Source organism: Mustela nivalis (assembly GCF_964662115.1).
Source record: "Mustela nivalis genome assembly, chromosome: 11".
Classification (NCBI taxonomy): domain Eukaryota; kingdom Metazoa; phylum Chordata; class Mammalia; order Carnivora; family Mustelidae; genus Mustela; species Mustela nivalis.
Window position 1 is genome coordinate 71,075,914 of NC_139030.1, and position 16,836 is coordinate 71,092,749.

The 16,836-nt window shown below is 42.8% G+C and overlaps 1 protein-coding gene across 7 annotated transcripts in view; it reads left to right on the forward strand.

The window, feature by feature from the left end:
- The window catches only part of COL6A3 (collagen type VI alpha 3 chain), an 81,831-nt gene extending 65,966 nt beyond the window's left edge, over nucleotides 1-15,865 (forward strand). For all 7 annotated transcript variants that reach the window (XM_082691058.1, XM_082691061.1, XM_082691056.1 and 4 more), the window contains 4 exons: nucleotides 955-1,218; nucleotides 2,243-2,338; nucleotides 14,231-14,395; nucleotides 15,043-15,865. In XM_082691058.1, the coding sequence (XP_082547184.1) occupies nucleotides 955-1,218; nucleotides 2,243-2,338; nucleotides 14,231-14,395; nucleotides 15,043-15,083 (566 nt within the window). In that variant the 3' untranslated portion in view covers nucleotides 15,084-15,865. The remainder of the gene's footprint in view (nucleotides 1-954; nucleotides 1,219-2,242; nucleotides 2,339-14,230; nucleotides 14,396-15,042) is intronic.
- The last annotated feature ends 971 nt before the right edge of the window (nucleotides 15,866-16,836 follow it).

A 16,836-nucleotide genomic window follows, 5' to 3' on the forward strand; every position in this document is an offset into this window, starting at 1 on the left:
AAATGCAGTCATTGATCCAGGATTTGTACCTCTGGATGATGTACTTGAGAAGACGCTGGTCAGAGCACACAATTATCAAAACATTGTTTTTTTTGTTTTTGTTTTTTTCCTGTTAGAAAGCAGTTTTTCTCTTCCTCTCTGAGGCTCATGAGCTCCACACAAAGAGCAGGTGGGATGAGTCTCCCACCTTCTGCTGCCTCTTTCCCCCCTGCGCAGGCCAAGCCCCAAACCCTGCCTCCGAGTGGGGCAGAAGCACATTCCTACAGGAAAAGTCCCATGCAGCACACTGTGGGAATTGTGGGGTGCTCCGTTGAGCTGACCGGCAGCTCAGAGCCTTCCCCTCCGAGACTGAATATGTGCTAATGCTGTCCATGGGGGAAACATTTTCTAGATGGAGTTAGATATGAGGATGGGTGGGCTTCCAGAGACCCAGAGTTAGTTATTTTGTTCTTTCCTCCGGATGCGGGAATATACTAGAGAGCCACAAACCATACGGAAAGGTGAAGGCAGAATGTATATGTTTGTGAAAAGGTGGAAATTGTCTTCCTTCGATGATCAGACAGGAAGCAGGGATTCCTTAAAAAGAATTTCCGTTCATGTCCTAAAGTTTCGTGACTTTGTGCATTTTAAATGATGGGACTCATTCTGTCTTGAATGCTTGCCCGTGTCTTTTCAAAGTCTTTCCTGAACAGGAGCGATGCTCAGTAGAAAAGGCATAGATCTGTACCCTGCTGAGAAATAAGGAGAGGATGCATTCCACTTTTCATGGATGTTGGTAGCTTCCAACACTAATGTTCCTGGGGAGCTCGAACAAGAAATTGGTGCCCTGCTCACCTAAATTTCTGTTCTGTTGCCTGCCGATTCATCTCTTTCCATTGCTGTCTGTTGCCTGTGTGTCACAGTCATGTGGGGCTTTAAGCTTTATCTCTGTATTGTGCTTCACCTGTCTTCCAGTGAAGGCATCCCGAGAGGTCCAGGTGTCCGACATCACCGAGAACAGCGCCAGGCTCCGCTGGGAGAGGCCCGAGCCCCCCAGCCCTTACTTTTATGACCTCACCGTCACGTCGGCCCATGACCAGTCCCTGGTGCTGCGGCAGAACCTGTCGGTGACGGAGCGTGCCATCGGGGGCCTGCTTGCCGGCCACACGTATCACATAGCTGTGGTCTGCTACTTGAAGTCACAGGTCAGAGCCACCTACCAAGGAAGCTTCAGCACAAGTGAGTACACGGTCAGCCCCCAACACTCGGCCCCCGATTTCCATGTGCAACATCAAACAGGACATAAAGGGGACAATTCTGATTCACTGAGTCTGAAATAACAAGGTTAGAGCAAATCCTGGGTGTGTTTGGGGTATGCCCAGGTTCAGAAATTAACACAACGGAAGGTGCGGTTCCTTGGGGTCCCGAGATACTTCATGGAGGAAGCCAGATCCATCTGGCCCAAGGGCAGCCCCTACTATGAGAGAAAGAAGTAGGTTCATGGGTCCTGGCTGGGGTCTCAATCCCCCTCCATGACCGTGTTTCTGAAGTATGTCTCCACGTTCAGTGAGCAGAGTACCACCGAGACTCTGGCTCCTCAGAGTCACCGAGTCCGTGCAATCATACCACCCCAAGGCCAAGGCATGTCTATGGCCACTGTGCAATGGGGCTCAGTGTGCCCCTCCCTAGTTCACCATGCTGGGGTCTGCCCTCTGTGGCTCTGCCCTCTGTGTCCTATTGTCCCTCTGGCTCCTTTGTGGCACCGAGACCTGAGACCTACTCTTGCATGCATTCTAGTCTCTGTTATTATTCACACCCCTGATCTTTCAGGGTTCTCCCAGATTCCCCCAACCCCCTTCTTCTTGACCCGTGCTTCTCCTGGGATGCAAAGGGGTCCACATTCCTTTCCCTGGGGTCAGTGTCACTAAGATCAAGGAACTCTGCCTGAGGAAAGGGAATTCCCAGCAGTCACCATGTAATCCATGAAGATAGGAGAGCAAAGACCCTTCAACCCCAGGTCTTTTTTTTTCATGGATGGAAGCAGAAGTGGTTATGTGGGAAATTTTCAGAGATTTCCTCCATTTGCTTGTTGAGATGAATGGAACTTGCTTACGACAGACATTCTTAGTGTCTATAGAGACTTGGCAGGTCTTGCCCTCATGTGAGCTGTTCACCTGGAAAGGCTGCTTGCCTCGGTCCCTGAGAATTCCTAAGCCCTTTAGCTTCTGGGTTTCCTACTGGTTGCACTTGTTTTCTTTTCTAGAGAAAGTTCAGCTTCCCTCTCTACAAGCAAGATCGGCTTCTAGTTCAACCATCAATCTCATGGTGAGCACGGAACCGGTGGCTGGTGGTGAGACAGGTGAGTTGTGAGAGTAATAAGTCCATTAACAGCACTAAGAGCCTCCTTTCAGACCTTCTCAAACCTTTGAAACTTGGATTCTAGGTTGTCTGCTGGGGTTCTAATTCTCAGGCAAGCCTGACTTCTATGGGAAAGTTCCCAATGGGCTCTCTCTGTGGCCCAATGTGGTCTTATTCTGCATAGTCCAAGTTGTAAATGGTCACTTTCCTTTCCTGTCACCAGACTTTTCAAGAAAACTAGATGGGAATTGCTTTGGGGCTGGAGCCAAGAATTCATGTGTGTCTTGATCAGATTCCCTGTTACTCCTATTGGGGTTGGAGCTGATTTATGGCTTGTGATGCTGGAAGCATAGGAACTTGCCCCCTCAGTGACTTAATCTAATAACAACTGCTTAAAAGAACACAAAACAGATTAGGACACGTGAAATAAGTGGGTTTGGAAGTGACCCCAGGGGTGGACATTCTGATCCTAATTCCCTAAGCACACAACCTGCCTTAGTCTATCATCCCCATGTCTGCGTGCCTGAGCCTGAATGTGTGCACATTTCAATCAGTGGTGGGTTGTACCTGTTTCTGGAACAGAGAGCTGTTTACATGTTTTTGTTCATGGGCAGTGGGACCTTGCGACTCTGTGTGACCTCAGCCCTCATTCAGTGGAATGTGAGCTTGGAGTGTTCACCCATGAGAGACTGGTTATTGATACAGTTAATACGCTCTGTTTATGGGTGTCCTGCAAAAGATGTCGGCAGTAATATCCAAAGTCAAAATTGCATGGGCATTTGCAGACTGTATTGTTTTATGGGCCCCAAAGCCAAAGACTTCCACTCACTGGGGACAAGTCCTTGTTCTTTAATGTACTGTCCACTGTCCCGAGGAGGAAGGCATTCCTCTTTACAGTGTTTCCTTCTGTAATTGACTCTGACCAAAGGCATTTACTGAGGCTTGCTGCTTTGGGGCTGGATTTAAAAGCCCTTTTCTTCTCTGTACACACTGCCTTGCCAGAAGCCCCGGCACACTGCTTCCTAGGCCTTTCTTCAGGATTCCTCATGTTTCTCTTTCCTCTGTAAGTTTTTAAAATGATGTCTGTTTCTTCATCTTACCCTTTCTGTGGAGACTGTGTCCTGTCCCATCTGTGTTTACACAAAACTGGATGATTTCTGACTCCACACATCCATCTCTTTGGGGCACTTGGGGGGAGAGACCTCTTGATTCTTTTAGTTGTTTCTGAAGAGAATCTTCTCTGTTACTAGAATATTCTATTCCATCAAGAGGCTTCCCTTATAGACATGTCTGTGTGTACAGCTGTATTTATTATCTGTATCTGTATGTGTATTTATATTCTGTCTCTACATCTGTGTCCATCTGTCTGTCCAGCATCCTTAGTTCAGCTGCATCTAGACTGACATGTGGCATCAAGAGTTACTAGAGAGAAACCAAGTCACAGCAGGAATTGTGGAACTATTACACACATAGATGTGTAATTACTCTAAGCCAATAAATAACTTATAAAACTGAAAAGTATTTAAAATAACTCAATTTTGGACACAAGTTTAGGAATCGGTCTGTGGTAGAGACAGCCGTGTGTTTTTCAAACTCCTGCAGCCTTCCTGTTGGAAGGATTGACAGAAGAGCAAGACATTCTCTTCTCTCAATCTAAATTTATGGGAATGATTCAGGAATTCAAGGTAGACTGAGTAATTTAAACTTGAACTTGTTAGGGGCTGTTGAAAAAGATTTTGTACAAACTTTTAATGTTCTAATTTTCAACTCAAACTAACACAATGGGAAGTAGAGTTAGGGAAGGAGAAGATACCTAAGTCTCTTCAGAAGCAGTCTTCTGAGTCCTGTATCAGGAGACTGTGAATAAGCCTTTGTCCCTTGCACTGGGACACCTGCAGCTCCTAACCCACTCCCGCTCCCTGCCTGAGTCCCCTGCAAGGTGACTGGGTTCCCACCATGGCGCTTGAACTCAGACAGAAGCTGCAAAGAACTCACTAGGATTTCCCCCCAAATATGGTCAGGACAGAAATTATAACTTCAAAGTCACTGTGCTCCTGTTTCCCCCCCTCACTGGGAATGTTACCCCTCCCAGAGTGTAGGAAATACAAAATTCCTGTGAATCCAGTGCTTCATTGAGGGAAAATGACTTCGAGTAAGTTCCATGGTGAGCTTTGGGCATGTTTCTGGTTTTCTTATGTGTGGTCCAGAATGGACACAAATATATAAACAGTATTTGGTTAATATAAAAAAAGTAATCTTTAAACAAGAATCTGGCTGGGCTGTTATGTTTGTTGTTTAAGACTGAGTCATAGGTTCAGACTTAAGAAAGTTCTTTTAATCCAGACCTTTTTACCACTTCGGTCTCTTCTCACCATGTGGCAGGGAAAAGGTTTTTTGTTGGGGGTGGGGGGCTTGTGAGTCTTTCATGGTTACAAGTAGTTAGATACAGATGATCCTAACCTTTCTCTTTCATGGTGGTTACTATGTAACCTCAAGCCCAGAACTTAGAGGTTTTTTTTTTTTTTTTTTTTTTTTTTTTAGAGGTTTTGAACCCTTCCCTGCGTGGGCACATGCATAGCTGTGTGTTTCCCAGCTAGGGATTCAAGTTAGTGTGAAGATGTAACTTGCTTTTTGAAAATTTAATTTCAGTTAGCCAACATATAGTAAGTACATCATGAGTTTCAGTGATTCATCAGTTGCCTACTGCATGCCATGCTCAAGAACAAGGCCCTTAGTCAGCACCCCTCGCCCCATAGTAAGAAAATAGCACTTTGCTGGAGAAGGCCCTTCATACACATTTGCTCAATGAATATATGTAGGTGTACACGTGCACGGCATTTTTGGGAGCTCTTTTCGAAGGAAATGTTTAAATCTCACAATGGAATTGGGAGTCAAAATCAGGAGGTGAAAGCTTCCCCTCTCTCCCAGCCTCCTCTCCCTCCCCCACTTCCCTGCTACAATGAAGTCGTCTTGGGAATTTTCCCCAGGGAGAAAAACATTTCTATGACATTCATATTTTTGTAGGTAGAAAAAGAGTGATAATGAATCACTTTATGAAGTTAACTTTTTAAAAATACACTAGCTGGGGGTGGGAGGTTAGGATAGGGTGGCTGGTTTATGAACATTGGGGAGGGTGTGTGCTATAGTGAGGGCTGTGAAATATGTAAGCCTGATGATTCACAGACCTGTATCCCTGGGGCAGATAATACATCATATATATATATATATATATATATATATATATATATATATATATATATATATAGTATTCATGCCCAGTAGTGGCTTGTGTATTTTGCATCCAAAGATCAATTACCATACTATGCACTATTTCTCCAAAGATGTATTTTCTTGATAATGCAGACAAAATTAAATTTAAAAGCTAATTTTTATCTGTTGACATGAGTGCAGTTTAATTGAACTGGTTAATTAGAAGCATGGCTTGTAGTTACAGAGATGTGTCCATGTCCCAGGATTAAATGTTAGATACATTTCCTTGTCTTTTTTTTTTTAAACCTCTATGAATAAAAATTCTCTGGGGTTTGATTCTACCTTAAGGAACTGTAGTTTGTTATAGCCTAGCACTTTGGATTTAGAACACATGGTGACCAGTGTTTGAATCTATGTAGGGATTTGTGGGTGAATCCTTATGAAATGTAAAGTCCTCTGTCCATGTCACCCGATGGAGAGGAAGAAGAGTGAGCAGTTTTACATCTTGACTTTTTGTTGGTATAGGAAATTGTTGGACAATTTAGAAACTATGCTTAACAGATATTCCTTTATTAGGCCCTCTTTGTTTGATGTAGACACATACTGGGAGGGGCTAGTGAGGGCATCCTTTGTCCCACAGATAAGGTCTGGTCCTCTTCAGCATTGAGTATTTGTGTACCAGGAAGGCCTGGACTTTGAAGGGAAGGTTGATGACAGTGACAGACTGATGGCATCATTACTCACCACTCAGGATTCTAGGCTTTGCAATATTACACAAGTCCATTTTAAATGGTTAGTACTTGCATTTTCTTCAGCCCAAGCAAAACAAATCCCCACATTCCAAAAAATCCCATCCTATATTATGCTTTTCTCAGGATCTAAAAGAATCACATCCACTTTTCTGTGATGCATTTGCTGCCTGTAAGGGCAGTTAGCAACAACGAAACCAAGCTTTCAGCAATTCTCACAGCCTTTAAAACCTGTAGGCATGCCGGTGCCCCTTTTGTTGTGGCTAGCTTTGGGACTGCTACAGAGTTGCTAATTTTGGCTTTAGGTTTTTGAGCACATTTCCTTCATCCTTGTTTTTGGCTAAAGAGGACTTGGATAGATATTTTCTATGGATATCACTGCTAACAGAAAGACTCCGAAGTTTCTAAACAACACACAGTTCTCCTTTCTCAGAAAATTAACTTTTTTCAATATTACATAGAGAATTCTAAGTTATTGGCTTGCCCCATATGTATTGGAGAAGTTTCAATGCAGAAGAGAGCCCAGATAACTCCCTGAATGTATAACATTCTTTTTTACTTATTCTAGAAATTAACAATCTGTAGAAATAACCACTTTGGTCAGGTGTTAGTGAGCCAATCACATAGCTCTGAAGGAAGTTCTTCAATGTTTTACTTATTTTATTGATTCTAAGATTCAATATTTTCCCCTAGTAAGACTTCTAAAATTGAAGTGCGACTCACAGTTGATGACATGACATGCTTTTGACAGTGTTTTGTCCTACTTAGGGGGATATAAAATAATAGTGCACATTGAAATTAAGATAGCTTAGATTGGATGAAATACAGCATTTGGATGACTGTGTTCCAGTCTGTCACATTGGCTGGCACAAAATGGCCTAGTGAGGAAAATAGATGACTTTATGTTAGTGCTCATTTATAGAATGAACTTAACCTCACAGATTGAGGTCAACTAAACAGCTATAAATATTTTCCCTGCTTGGTAGAAGAGAAATAACCTTTCCAAGGCTGTTAGTTTGCTGTTGTATGAAGATGTGTCTTTATCAATGGCGATATTTGGGTTATGAGGAGGATCACAGGGTATTTGCCATTTTTTTATTGTGAAATATAAAAATGCTAAAAAATAAAAATCCATTGGTCAAGATGTAAAAAAAGCAAAGGACCCTCCCCCCCCCCAAACCTTAACCACAGTCATGTTCAAAATAAGGTTAAAATACAAAGTTTCCTCTGTACCCTTTGACCCAGCTTATGCTCAGATGTAGACTCAGGCATTCACTCATTCAGGCAAATCATACCTGCTTCTGTGGCTGGAAGAACCTGATTCCACATCAGCTATGCTGGGTCTATTAAACCTCCTTATGTTTGAAACCATTAAATGAATGAGGAGCATATTTACACATATTTACAATTGTAGCATAAACAATCACCCCTCCATTCCATACACCAATTATGCTCAAGGAAGCACTTAAATACCAGTCACTTGTTGGTTTGGAAGATGTCCAAGCAGATAACTTTTAAAATGCTGCTCTTAGACACTATAGAAATCTCAAAACTATATTAAAAAAAGGGAGCAAATTTTTTCAATGGAATACATTTTCTTTTTCAAAGTGTAATATCATAGGTAGTCTTTGTTGAGAATCCACAACATATGGGAAAGCACAAGAAAACATTCGTTGCAATGCTAATGACCACTGTTAATGACCCGATCAATATCTTTCCTGATTTCCATGAATACGATCCTTGGGCATGCTCACACACGCCTGAACGCGCACTTGTCTTTGTGACAAAAATAGACTGTGTTTCTGAGGGTGCCTTGCACTCCATGGTTCTGTTCTAGGATTCCTAGGATGGTTCCTGAAACTTTTGTGAACAGCTGGGATTCCCTGGAAGGGTTTTCTAGACATTGTGCTGGTCTCTGTTTCTCCTTGTGTTTGGATGCTCATGGATGTCCAGTGACCAGTCACCATTTCACCAGAAAGTTTAACCAGATGGTGATTGGCATCAGGCAGCTCCTCAAGTCTGTCTCTCCCCCCCCCCATTTATTTATCTAATAATTTTATTTAATTTATTTAATAATTTTCTGCATAACAGTATTTTTTAAATTAAATTAATTTATTTTCAGAAAACCAGTATTCATTATTTTTTCACCACACCCAGTGCTCCATGCAATCCATGCCCTCTATAATACCCACCACCTTGTACCCCAACCTCCCACCCCCCTGCCACTTCAAACACCTCAGATTGTTTTTCAGAGTCCATAGTCTCTCATGATTCACCTCCCCTTCCAATTTACCCCAACTCCCTTCTCCTCTCTAACACCCCTTGTCCTCCATGATATTTGTTATGCTTCACAAATAAGTGAAACCATATGATAATTGACTCTCTCTGCTTGACTTATTTCACCCAGCATAATCTCTTCTAGTCCTGTCCATGTTGCTAAAAAAGTTGGGTGTTCATCCTTTCTGATGGAGGCATAATACTCCATAGTGTATATGGACCACATCTTCCTTATCCATTCGTCCATTGAAGGGCATCTTGGTTCTTTCCATGGTTTGGCGACCGTGGCCATTGCTGCTATAAACATTGGGGTACAGATGAACCTTCTTTTCACAACATCTGTATCTTTGGGGTAAATACCCAGGAGTGCCATTGCAGGGTCATAGGGAAATTCTATTTTTCATTTCTTGAGGAATCTCCACACTGTTCTCCAAAGAGGCTGCACCAACTTGCATTCCCACCAACAGTGGAAGAGGGTTCCCTTCTCTCCACATCCTCTCCAACACATGTTGTTTCTTATTTTGTCAATTTTGGCCATTCTAACTGGTGTAAGGTGATATTTCAATGTGGTTTTAATTTGAATCTCCCTGAGGGCTAGTGATGATGAACATTTTTTCATGTGTCTGCTAGCCATTTGTATGTCTTTATTGGAGAAGTGTCTGTTCATATCTTCTGCCCACTTTTTGATATGTTTGCCTGTTTCGTGTGTGTTGAGTTTGAGGAGTTCATTATAGATCCTGGATATCAACCTTTTGTCTGTACTGTCATTTGCAAATATCTTCTCCCATTCCATGGGTTGCCTTTTTGTGCCCCCCCCCCGGGTTCTTTCAATTTATTTGTCAAATGAGGGGATTAACCTAAATGATCTCCAAACTCCATCAATTTACTGGTTATTTCTTTTTCTTTCTTTCTTTTTTTAAAAATTTTTTCAATTTAGTTATTTTCAGAAAAACAGTATTCATTATTTTTTCACCACATCCAGTGCTCCATGCAATCCAAGCCCTCTATAATACCCACCACCTGGTACCCCAACCTCCCACACCCCCGCCACTTCAAACACCTCAGATTGTTTTTCAGAGTCCATAGTCTCTCATGATTCACCTCCCCTTCCAATTTACCCCAACTCCCTTCTCCTCTCTAACACCCCTTGTCCTCCATGATATTTGTTATGCTCCACAAATAAGTGAAACCATATGATAGTTGACTCTCTCTGCTTGACTGGTTTCACTCAGCATAATCTCTTCCAGTCCCGTCCATGTTGCTACAAAAGTTGGGTGTTCATCCTTTCTGATGGAGGCATAATACTGGAAGATGTGGTCCATATACACTATGGAGTATTATGCCTCTTTGTTTTTTTGACTGTTTCCTTTGCTGTGCTTTTGATTTTGATGAAGTCCCAAAAGTTTATTTTCGCTTTTGTTTCCTTTGCCTTTGGAGACATATCTTGAAAGAAGCTGCTGTGGCGGATATTAAAGAGATTACTGCCTATGTTCTCCTCTAGGATTCTGATGGATTCCTGTCTCAGGTTGAGGTCTTTTATCCATTTTGAGTTTATCTTTGTATACGGTGTAAGAGAATGGTCGAGTTTCATTCTTCTACTTATAGCTGTCCAGTTTTCCCAGCATCATTTATTGAAGAGACTCTCTTTTTTCCATGGTATATTTTTTCCCGTTTTGTTGAAGATTAATTGACCATAGAGTTGAGGGTCTGTATCTGGGCTCTCTACTCTGTTCCACTGGTCTATGTGTCTGTTTTTATGCCAATACCATGCTGTCTTGGTGATCACAGCTTTGTAATAAAGCTTGAAATCAGGTAATGTGATGCCCCTAGCTTTATTTTTGTTTTTCAACATTTCCTTAGCAATTCGGGGTCTTTTCTGATTCCATACCAATTTCTGGATTATTTGCTCCAGCTCTTTGAAGAATACCAGTGGAATTTTGATCGGCATGGCATTAAAAGTATAGATTGCTCTAGGCAGTATAGACATTTTAACAATGTTTATTCTTCCGATCCAAGAGCATGGAATGGTCTTCCATCTTTTTGTGCCTTCTTCAATTTCTTTCATGAGTGTTCTGTAGTTCCTCAAGTACAGATTCTTTACCTCTTTGGTTAGGTTTATTCCCAGGTATCTTATGATTCTTGGTGCTATAGTAAATGGAATCAATTCTCTAATTTCCCTTTCTGTGTTTTCATTGTTAGTGTATAAGAAAGCCACTGATTTCTGCACATTGACTTTGTATCCTGCCACGTTGCTGAATTGCTGTATGAGTTCTAGTAGTTTGGGGGTGGAGTCTTTTGGGTTTTCCATATAAAGAATCATGTCATCTGAGAATAGAGAGAGTTTGACTTCTTCATTGCCAATTTGGATACCTTTTATTTCTCTTTGTTGTCTGATTGCTGTTTGTAGGACTTCTAATACTATGTTGAACAAGAGTGGTGAAAGTGGACATCCTTGTCTTGTTCCTGATCTCAACAGGAAGGCTGCAAGCTTTTTCCCATTGAGGATGATATTTGCTGTGGGTCTTTCATAGATTTGATGAGGTTCAGGAATGTTCCCTCTATCCCTATACTTTGAAGTGTTTTAATCAGGAATGGATGCTGGATTTTGTCAAATGCTTTTTCTGCATCAATTGAGAGGACCATGTGGTTCTTCTCTCTATGCATAACAGTATTTTTAAGATGAAGTGTATTTACATTATTCTGGGCAAAAGTGAATCAGGAATGGTTAATGACCATTGTCACTCCCTCTTTTCCTTTTGGCTCCTCTTGAGTTCTCAATATAAGGAAGAGAAAATTAGCACATGGGCAGCCAGACCACACTCTCACACTGGAGAGGACCCCAGGCTCCCTCCAGGCTGTGCTCATTTTGGAGAGAGCTTGTGAGCAACTGTTGTATCCAAAGACTTGTTCTGGGGAGAAGCTCAATGAAGTCCTTCAAACCACATGTCTTTGGACACAAGACATTTTTATTTTTGTGTCTTTTAAATGGTTGTTTTAGCATAGACACAGAATTGGTGAGTGCAGTCTGCAGGGCGTGTCCCGGAAACCAAGATGATGGGAATTTAAAAGTACAAGGCTTCTTAAGGATCAAACATTCCATTTTCATGCTTAAAAATGAAGAATCCCATGTTTCAGTCTTTTTAGAGTGTGGGGCCCTCATGAATACATTTCTCGTGCTCTACCAGATTTCTGCATGTCCACAGTGCCAGCACCCTGTGCCATGCTGGTGAACCCTATGGGGTCTTAGCAGCAACCATCACTGGCACCAAGGGTGTGGGATACAAGGGCAAGAGTTTGGGGCTGGACATAAAGGGCACAAATCCCAGGAAGCCAGAAAGCAACCAGTCAGGGAGCAGAGTGTCCTTTCATTGGGTGGCCTCAAGCTGTGTGTCCTTGGGTCTGGGAAAACTCATATCCGTTTCAGGAGTATGCAGGAGAGTGGGAACAGAATGGCCGAACATAGGTGGCCAGGACTGAGAGCATTTGGAACAAAGATGGAATGAACATGAACCATGCAGGGGATGCTAGGGGGAGAGAAAAGAGGGGAAAGGTTACTATTTGGTCTGAGCTTTCCACTAATAGGGGAATCCACTGGCAAACAAGGGGTAAGCTTTGGTGGTAGAATAATTTTGCCTTGCTCTGTCCCCTGCATGACATTTCTGGAAAGCAAGGCATTTTCCTTCAGTTGGCTGAAAACTTTTTTCAAGTGGAAAAAAGTTGTTTTCCTAAATTGGCATCATTTCATTCTGGACTCATTGGTTCTTCCAAGTACCTTCTGGTTTTCTGGGCCTCTGAGAGGGTCTACAATTAGGAGCTACTGTGGAACCCCCAGTCTTTGTGTCTGCATCATGGCCTCCCCAGGTGATCAGGGGGTGTTTTAGGCCAATGCTGAGCCTCAGTCCTGGGTACCTCTGAGTCTGGTCCATGATGGTTGACCCAAGTTTGATTCTCTAGTCCAAGACCTTGGTTTATTTTTTACTTCTTGGTGCAAGCAGATCTGCAGGCGCTCACAACTTCTGCAGCTGAGGGCAACCCACAGGGGAAGGAACAGAGGCCCATGGAGATGTCAACCCTGCGGGGCGGTGGCGGAGGGCGGGGGGCGGTGACTCTGGCACGTTGGCTATTCCCATAAACATGCAGCATCATCCACTCCAGGGACTTCTGTTGAAGGAAGGTTTACGGTTTTCAAACTTTTGGATAATGGTTGACAGTAATGCTTCTCTTTCCCAGCATGATCTGGAATTTGCCAGAAAACTCTGTAAACAGACATTTTACTGTGGAAGGCATCATGGAGAGAATGTAGCTTCTACTTTGCAGCTGGATGTTTTAGAAGTATGCATTTAAAACATAAACTTCCTTAACTGGAAAAAGAATGCTTCTGTGTCTTCAAAATAACTTTTCTCTGTGATATTTTTGCCATCATGGGTTTTAGATCAGTGGTAACACTTCTTTTACTTGTTTAATTTGGCTACTCTCAAAGGCCCTCAGCTACACATACACACACACACACACATGCACGCACACACACAAATGCACAGATTTAAAAAGGATTTTTCTTTTCCACTTTAACTTTTATTCTCCTTCTTCTTGTCTTGTCATGAAATGTATGGCTTTATTTATTTATTTTTTATTTTTTTTAAATGTTTTATTTTTTATAAACATATATTTTTATCCCCAGGGGTACAGGTCTGTGAATCTCCAGGTTTACACACTTCACAGCACTCACCAAAGCACATACCCTCCCCAATGTCCATAACCCCACCCCCCTTCTCCCAACCCCCCTCCCCCCAGCAACCCTCAGTTTGTTTTGTGAGACTAAGAGTGACTTATGGTTTGTCTCCCTCCCAATCCCATCTTGTTTCATTGATTCTTCTCCTACTCACTTAAGCCCCCATGTTGCATCACCACTTCCTTATATCAGGGAGATCATATGATAGTTGTCTTTCTCTGCTTGACTTATTTCGCTAAGCATGATACGCTCTAGTGTATGGCTTTATTTTTGAACTATATTCTGACAGAGTGTAGTTGCTACTTTGCCGAGGAGTAGAAAATGACATAGTTTTTATTAAGATTTAGTTCCTTCTAACGGGTGTAAGGTGATATCTCAATGTGGTTTTAATTTGAATCTCCCTGATGGGTTTGAAGTGGTGGGGTGGGGGGTCGGAGGTTGGGGGAATCAGGTGGTGGGTATCGGAGCGGGCACAGATTGCATGGAGCACTGGTTGTGGTGCAAAAATAATGAGTACTGTTATGCTGAAGATAAATAAAAAATAAAAAATTAAAAAAAAAAGATGTAGTTCCTTCCATGGGGCTTTAATAGTGAAGGAACTGGAAAACAAATGGCCCCATGACTGGAAAGAGAAAACACAGTTTATTTCATCTGAAATTATCCGATAATGATGGCTTGCATTTGGGATTGGAGGGAAGTTAGCGAGGTCCTTCCATCAAGGTCATTGTATTATTGCCTTTATTGAGAATCACATGCAATCCCACAGCCGGGGTGGAGGCAAGGCCTGGCGAGGCTAAGAGGGTCTCCCTCCTCAAAACTCTCCTCCTTGCTCTGAACAGCCTTGTGTCGAGACCTTCAGCCGCATGCACTGAGGGCATAGTCCCTTTTGTGTCCTAATGAATACTCTTTTCTCATCCTGTTATTAAAGACATATGTAAGTTGCCCAAAGAAGAAGGAACTTGCAGGAAATTCATGTTAAAATGGTACTATGATGTGGAGACCAAAAGCTGCATGAGATTCTGGTACGGAGGTTGCAGTGGCAACGAAAACAGATTTAATTCACAGAAAGAATGTGAAACGGTTTGCGCTCCTGGTAAGTGACCGGTGATTCTTTTGATCTGTGGCTTTTGTAAGTCAGAGAAGAGATCCAGGCTAATTTTTCACCTTGTGAAGATATTTGAATGACAATGATTATGAGAGCTGTGACAGAGGAGGTGGATGTTATCTTTAGATAAGGAAGATAATTCAAATAAAACACAGGAAATTCATTTTCTGAATAATCGTTATTTCCTAAAAACATATTTGTATACTTGGATTTTTGCCAATGAGGGAAGACACACCCGACTATTCCTCCCTCTTCATCTTTAAATAATTAGGCTTCCTCTAAACACTGCTGTTTACACTGGGGCCACCCACTGTCACCATGGCGTTGGCCAACTTGACTGCTGATACGAGAGCCTGGCCAGAGCCTGAATGGGAAGAGTACAGGGTGTGCAAAGGCCCTGGGGCTGGGCAAGGCAGCAAACTCGCTCACACTGCACACAAGGCCCTGAACCTGGGCCAGGGAGGGCCAGGTGAGCTGTGAAAGACACTCAGCAAAAAAGCGAGATAAGGGAGGAAAACCAGAGGCTGTAGGACAATTTTCATGAGAAACACCATGTCCTTTTTGGTCAGTAACTTCGCTTTTCCCTTGCACTTCTTTCTCACCCTCCCTCATCTGCCCCGTCCATCAACGCTCAGCCCTCGTCAACCCTGGAGTCATCGCTGCCATGGGGACCTAAGTGTGGCCGACTAGTAGCACATACCTCTTGAAGAAGAAGGAGTCAGCCGTTGCAACTCGTCTCTGTAGAAGCTCTGGGTATAGACTTCCTCGCACTGTTCCATTTCCTGCTTTGATTTACACTCGAACTTGGGAGGAGCCATTCTGCCGCATGACCCATCAATATGGTGCTAAATGTGTCTGTGGACCCAACCCTCTCTGTCTCCGGGCAGTTATATCGTATACTTTGAACGTCGTGTAATAGTTAGCCATGGCCGGTGTTCATGTGAACATTTCTATAAACTCCGACTCCCCCTGGAGTTTCACACTCTGCCTGTTTCGGGCACATGTAAGGTCTAGGATGGAACTCCACATTTCACCGCCATCTGTATACTTCTGCTTGGTTTATTTCTTCCCTCTCCAGTAAGCACGACTTTAGATGGAAAGCCTTGTATGGTGAAGAAAGAAGAGTCCAACTTTTTTGTTTTTGTTTTTTTTAACTTCCCTAATTTCCTAGATTAGATCTCAAGCTAAGTTTCCTTTTCTAAAGCCTCTAACAAATGACCTAGTTTTAGAAGGAAGCAAAATCCCTAAATCTTTGTGCACTGTTGTGGGACCAATGCCTTCATTAAAGAATGAAAAGAAAGTCATAATAGAGAATATTTTTGGCATTCCTCTAATGTTGTGATTATTATTATTTTTTTTTTTTTTGGTGCAGGGTGGGGGAGGGTGTTTAATTTTAATTTTAAAAATTTTAGGAATTTATACAAAGAAACTTTTTAATAAAGTATATTGAAAGTGTCATGGGTTTGGTGTTACTGGCTGTCCTATTTCCATAGCACCTGCTGTCATGAGGACCCCAGGCTGGAGGAGTGCGGCCCAGCCCACCACCACCCTTTTGTTTCTAGGGGAGGGACAAGGCTGCTTTATCATGGGGTGCAGGGTGACTGGGGCTCAGCCCACTAGCATGGCAGCTCTTTGTGGCCCTGTGGTGCCTTCCCTGCTTAGGACCCTTTCTGGAATCTTCATGATCTTCAGATCCAGGAGGCTTTTATCCTGTGCTCTACCTTCTGGTTGGACCCACAGTCTTGACCTCCTTACCTGCATCCTCTTTAAAGTGACTGTTTCCAAGGGTTGGGTTGGTTCCCACCCCACAGGGGCTGAGAGATGGGGCACAGTTGGCCAGGACACCCTAACCTTCTTCTGGAGTCTCAAAGACAAAGCATAAAGTCTTTTTGTTTTGTTTTGTTTTTCCTTAAAGACCTTTTTCTCCTGTCTTCAGAAGTAACACAAGAAACAAATAAATACGTATTTAGGTAGCACCTGAAGCCCACTTAGGAAAGAAACTGAATTAGTTTGATTAATCACATGTACTCTGACCAATGCTCCAGTCAAAGCTGTAGGGAACTTGGATGTTGGTGGAACTGCTTTATGTCAGATGGGGGAGGAATTTGTCTGTTAATCTACAGAGAGAAAGAAGAGGAGGTCAGAGGGTGTGCAGAGCTCCCTGTGATCCACTCCCTGTGACTTCCATCCAGATCTTTAGTTGAACTTCCTAAATCCTCAAAATGTACTCAGTGTGGCCCCATCTGCCTAGAAACTGGTAGAATCACTGAGCTCTGTGCCCCTATCAAGTTGGGGAAGAGACAGAGAAATAGAAGGTGGGGTGGACAGAGGAAACCCCTGCTGGGAATTTGCAGAAATTTGAGGGAGGACTCGGGACTTCAGAGGACACTGGGGATGTGAGTTTCCTTGTCTTTTGTGGGACTGAGAGA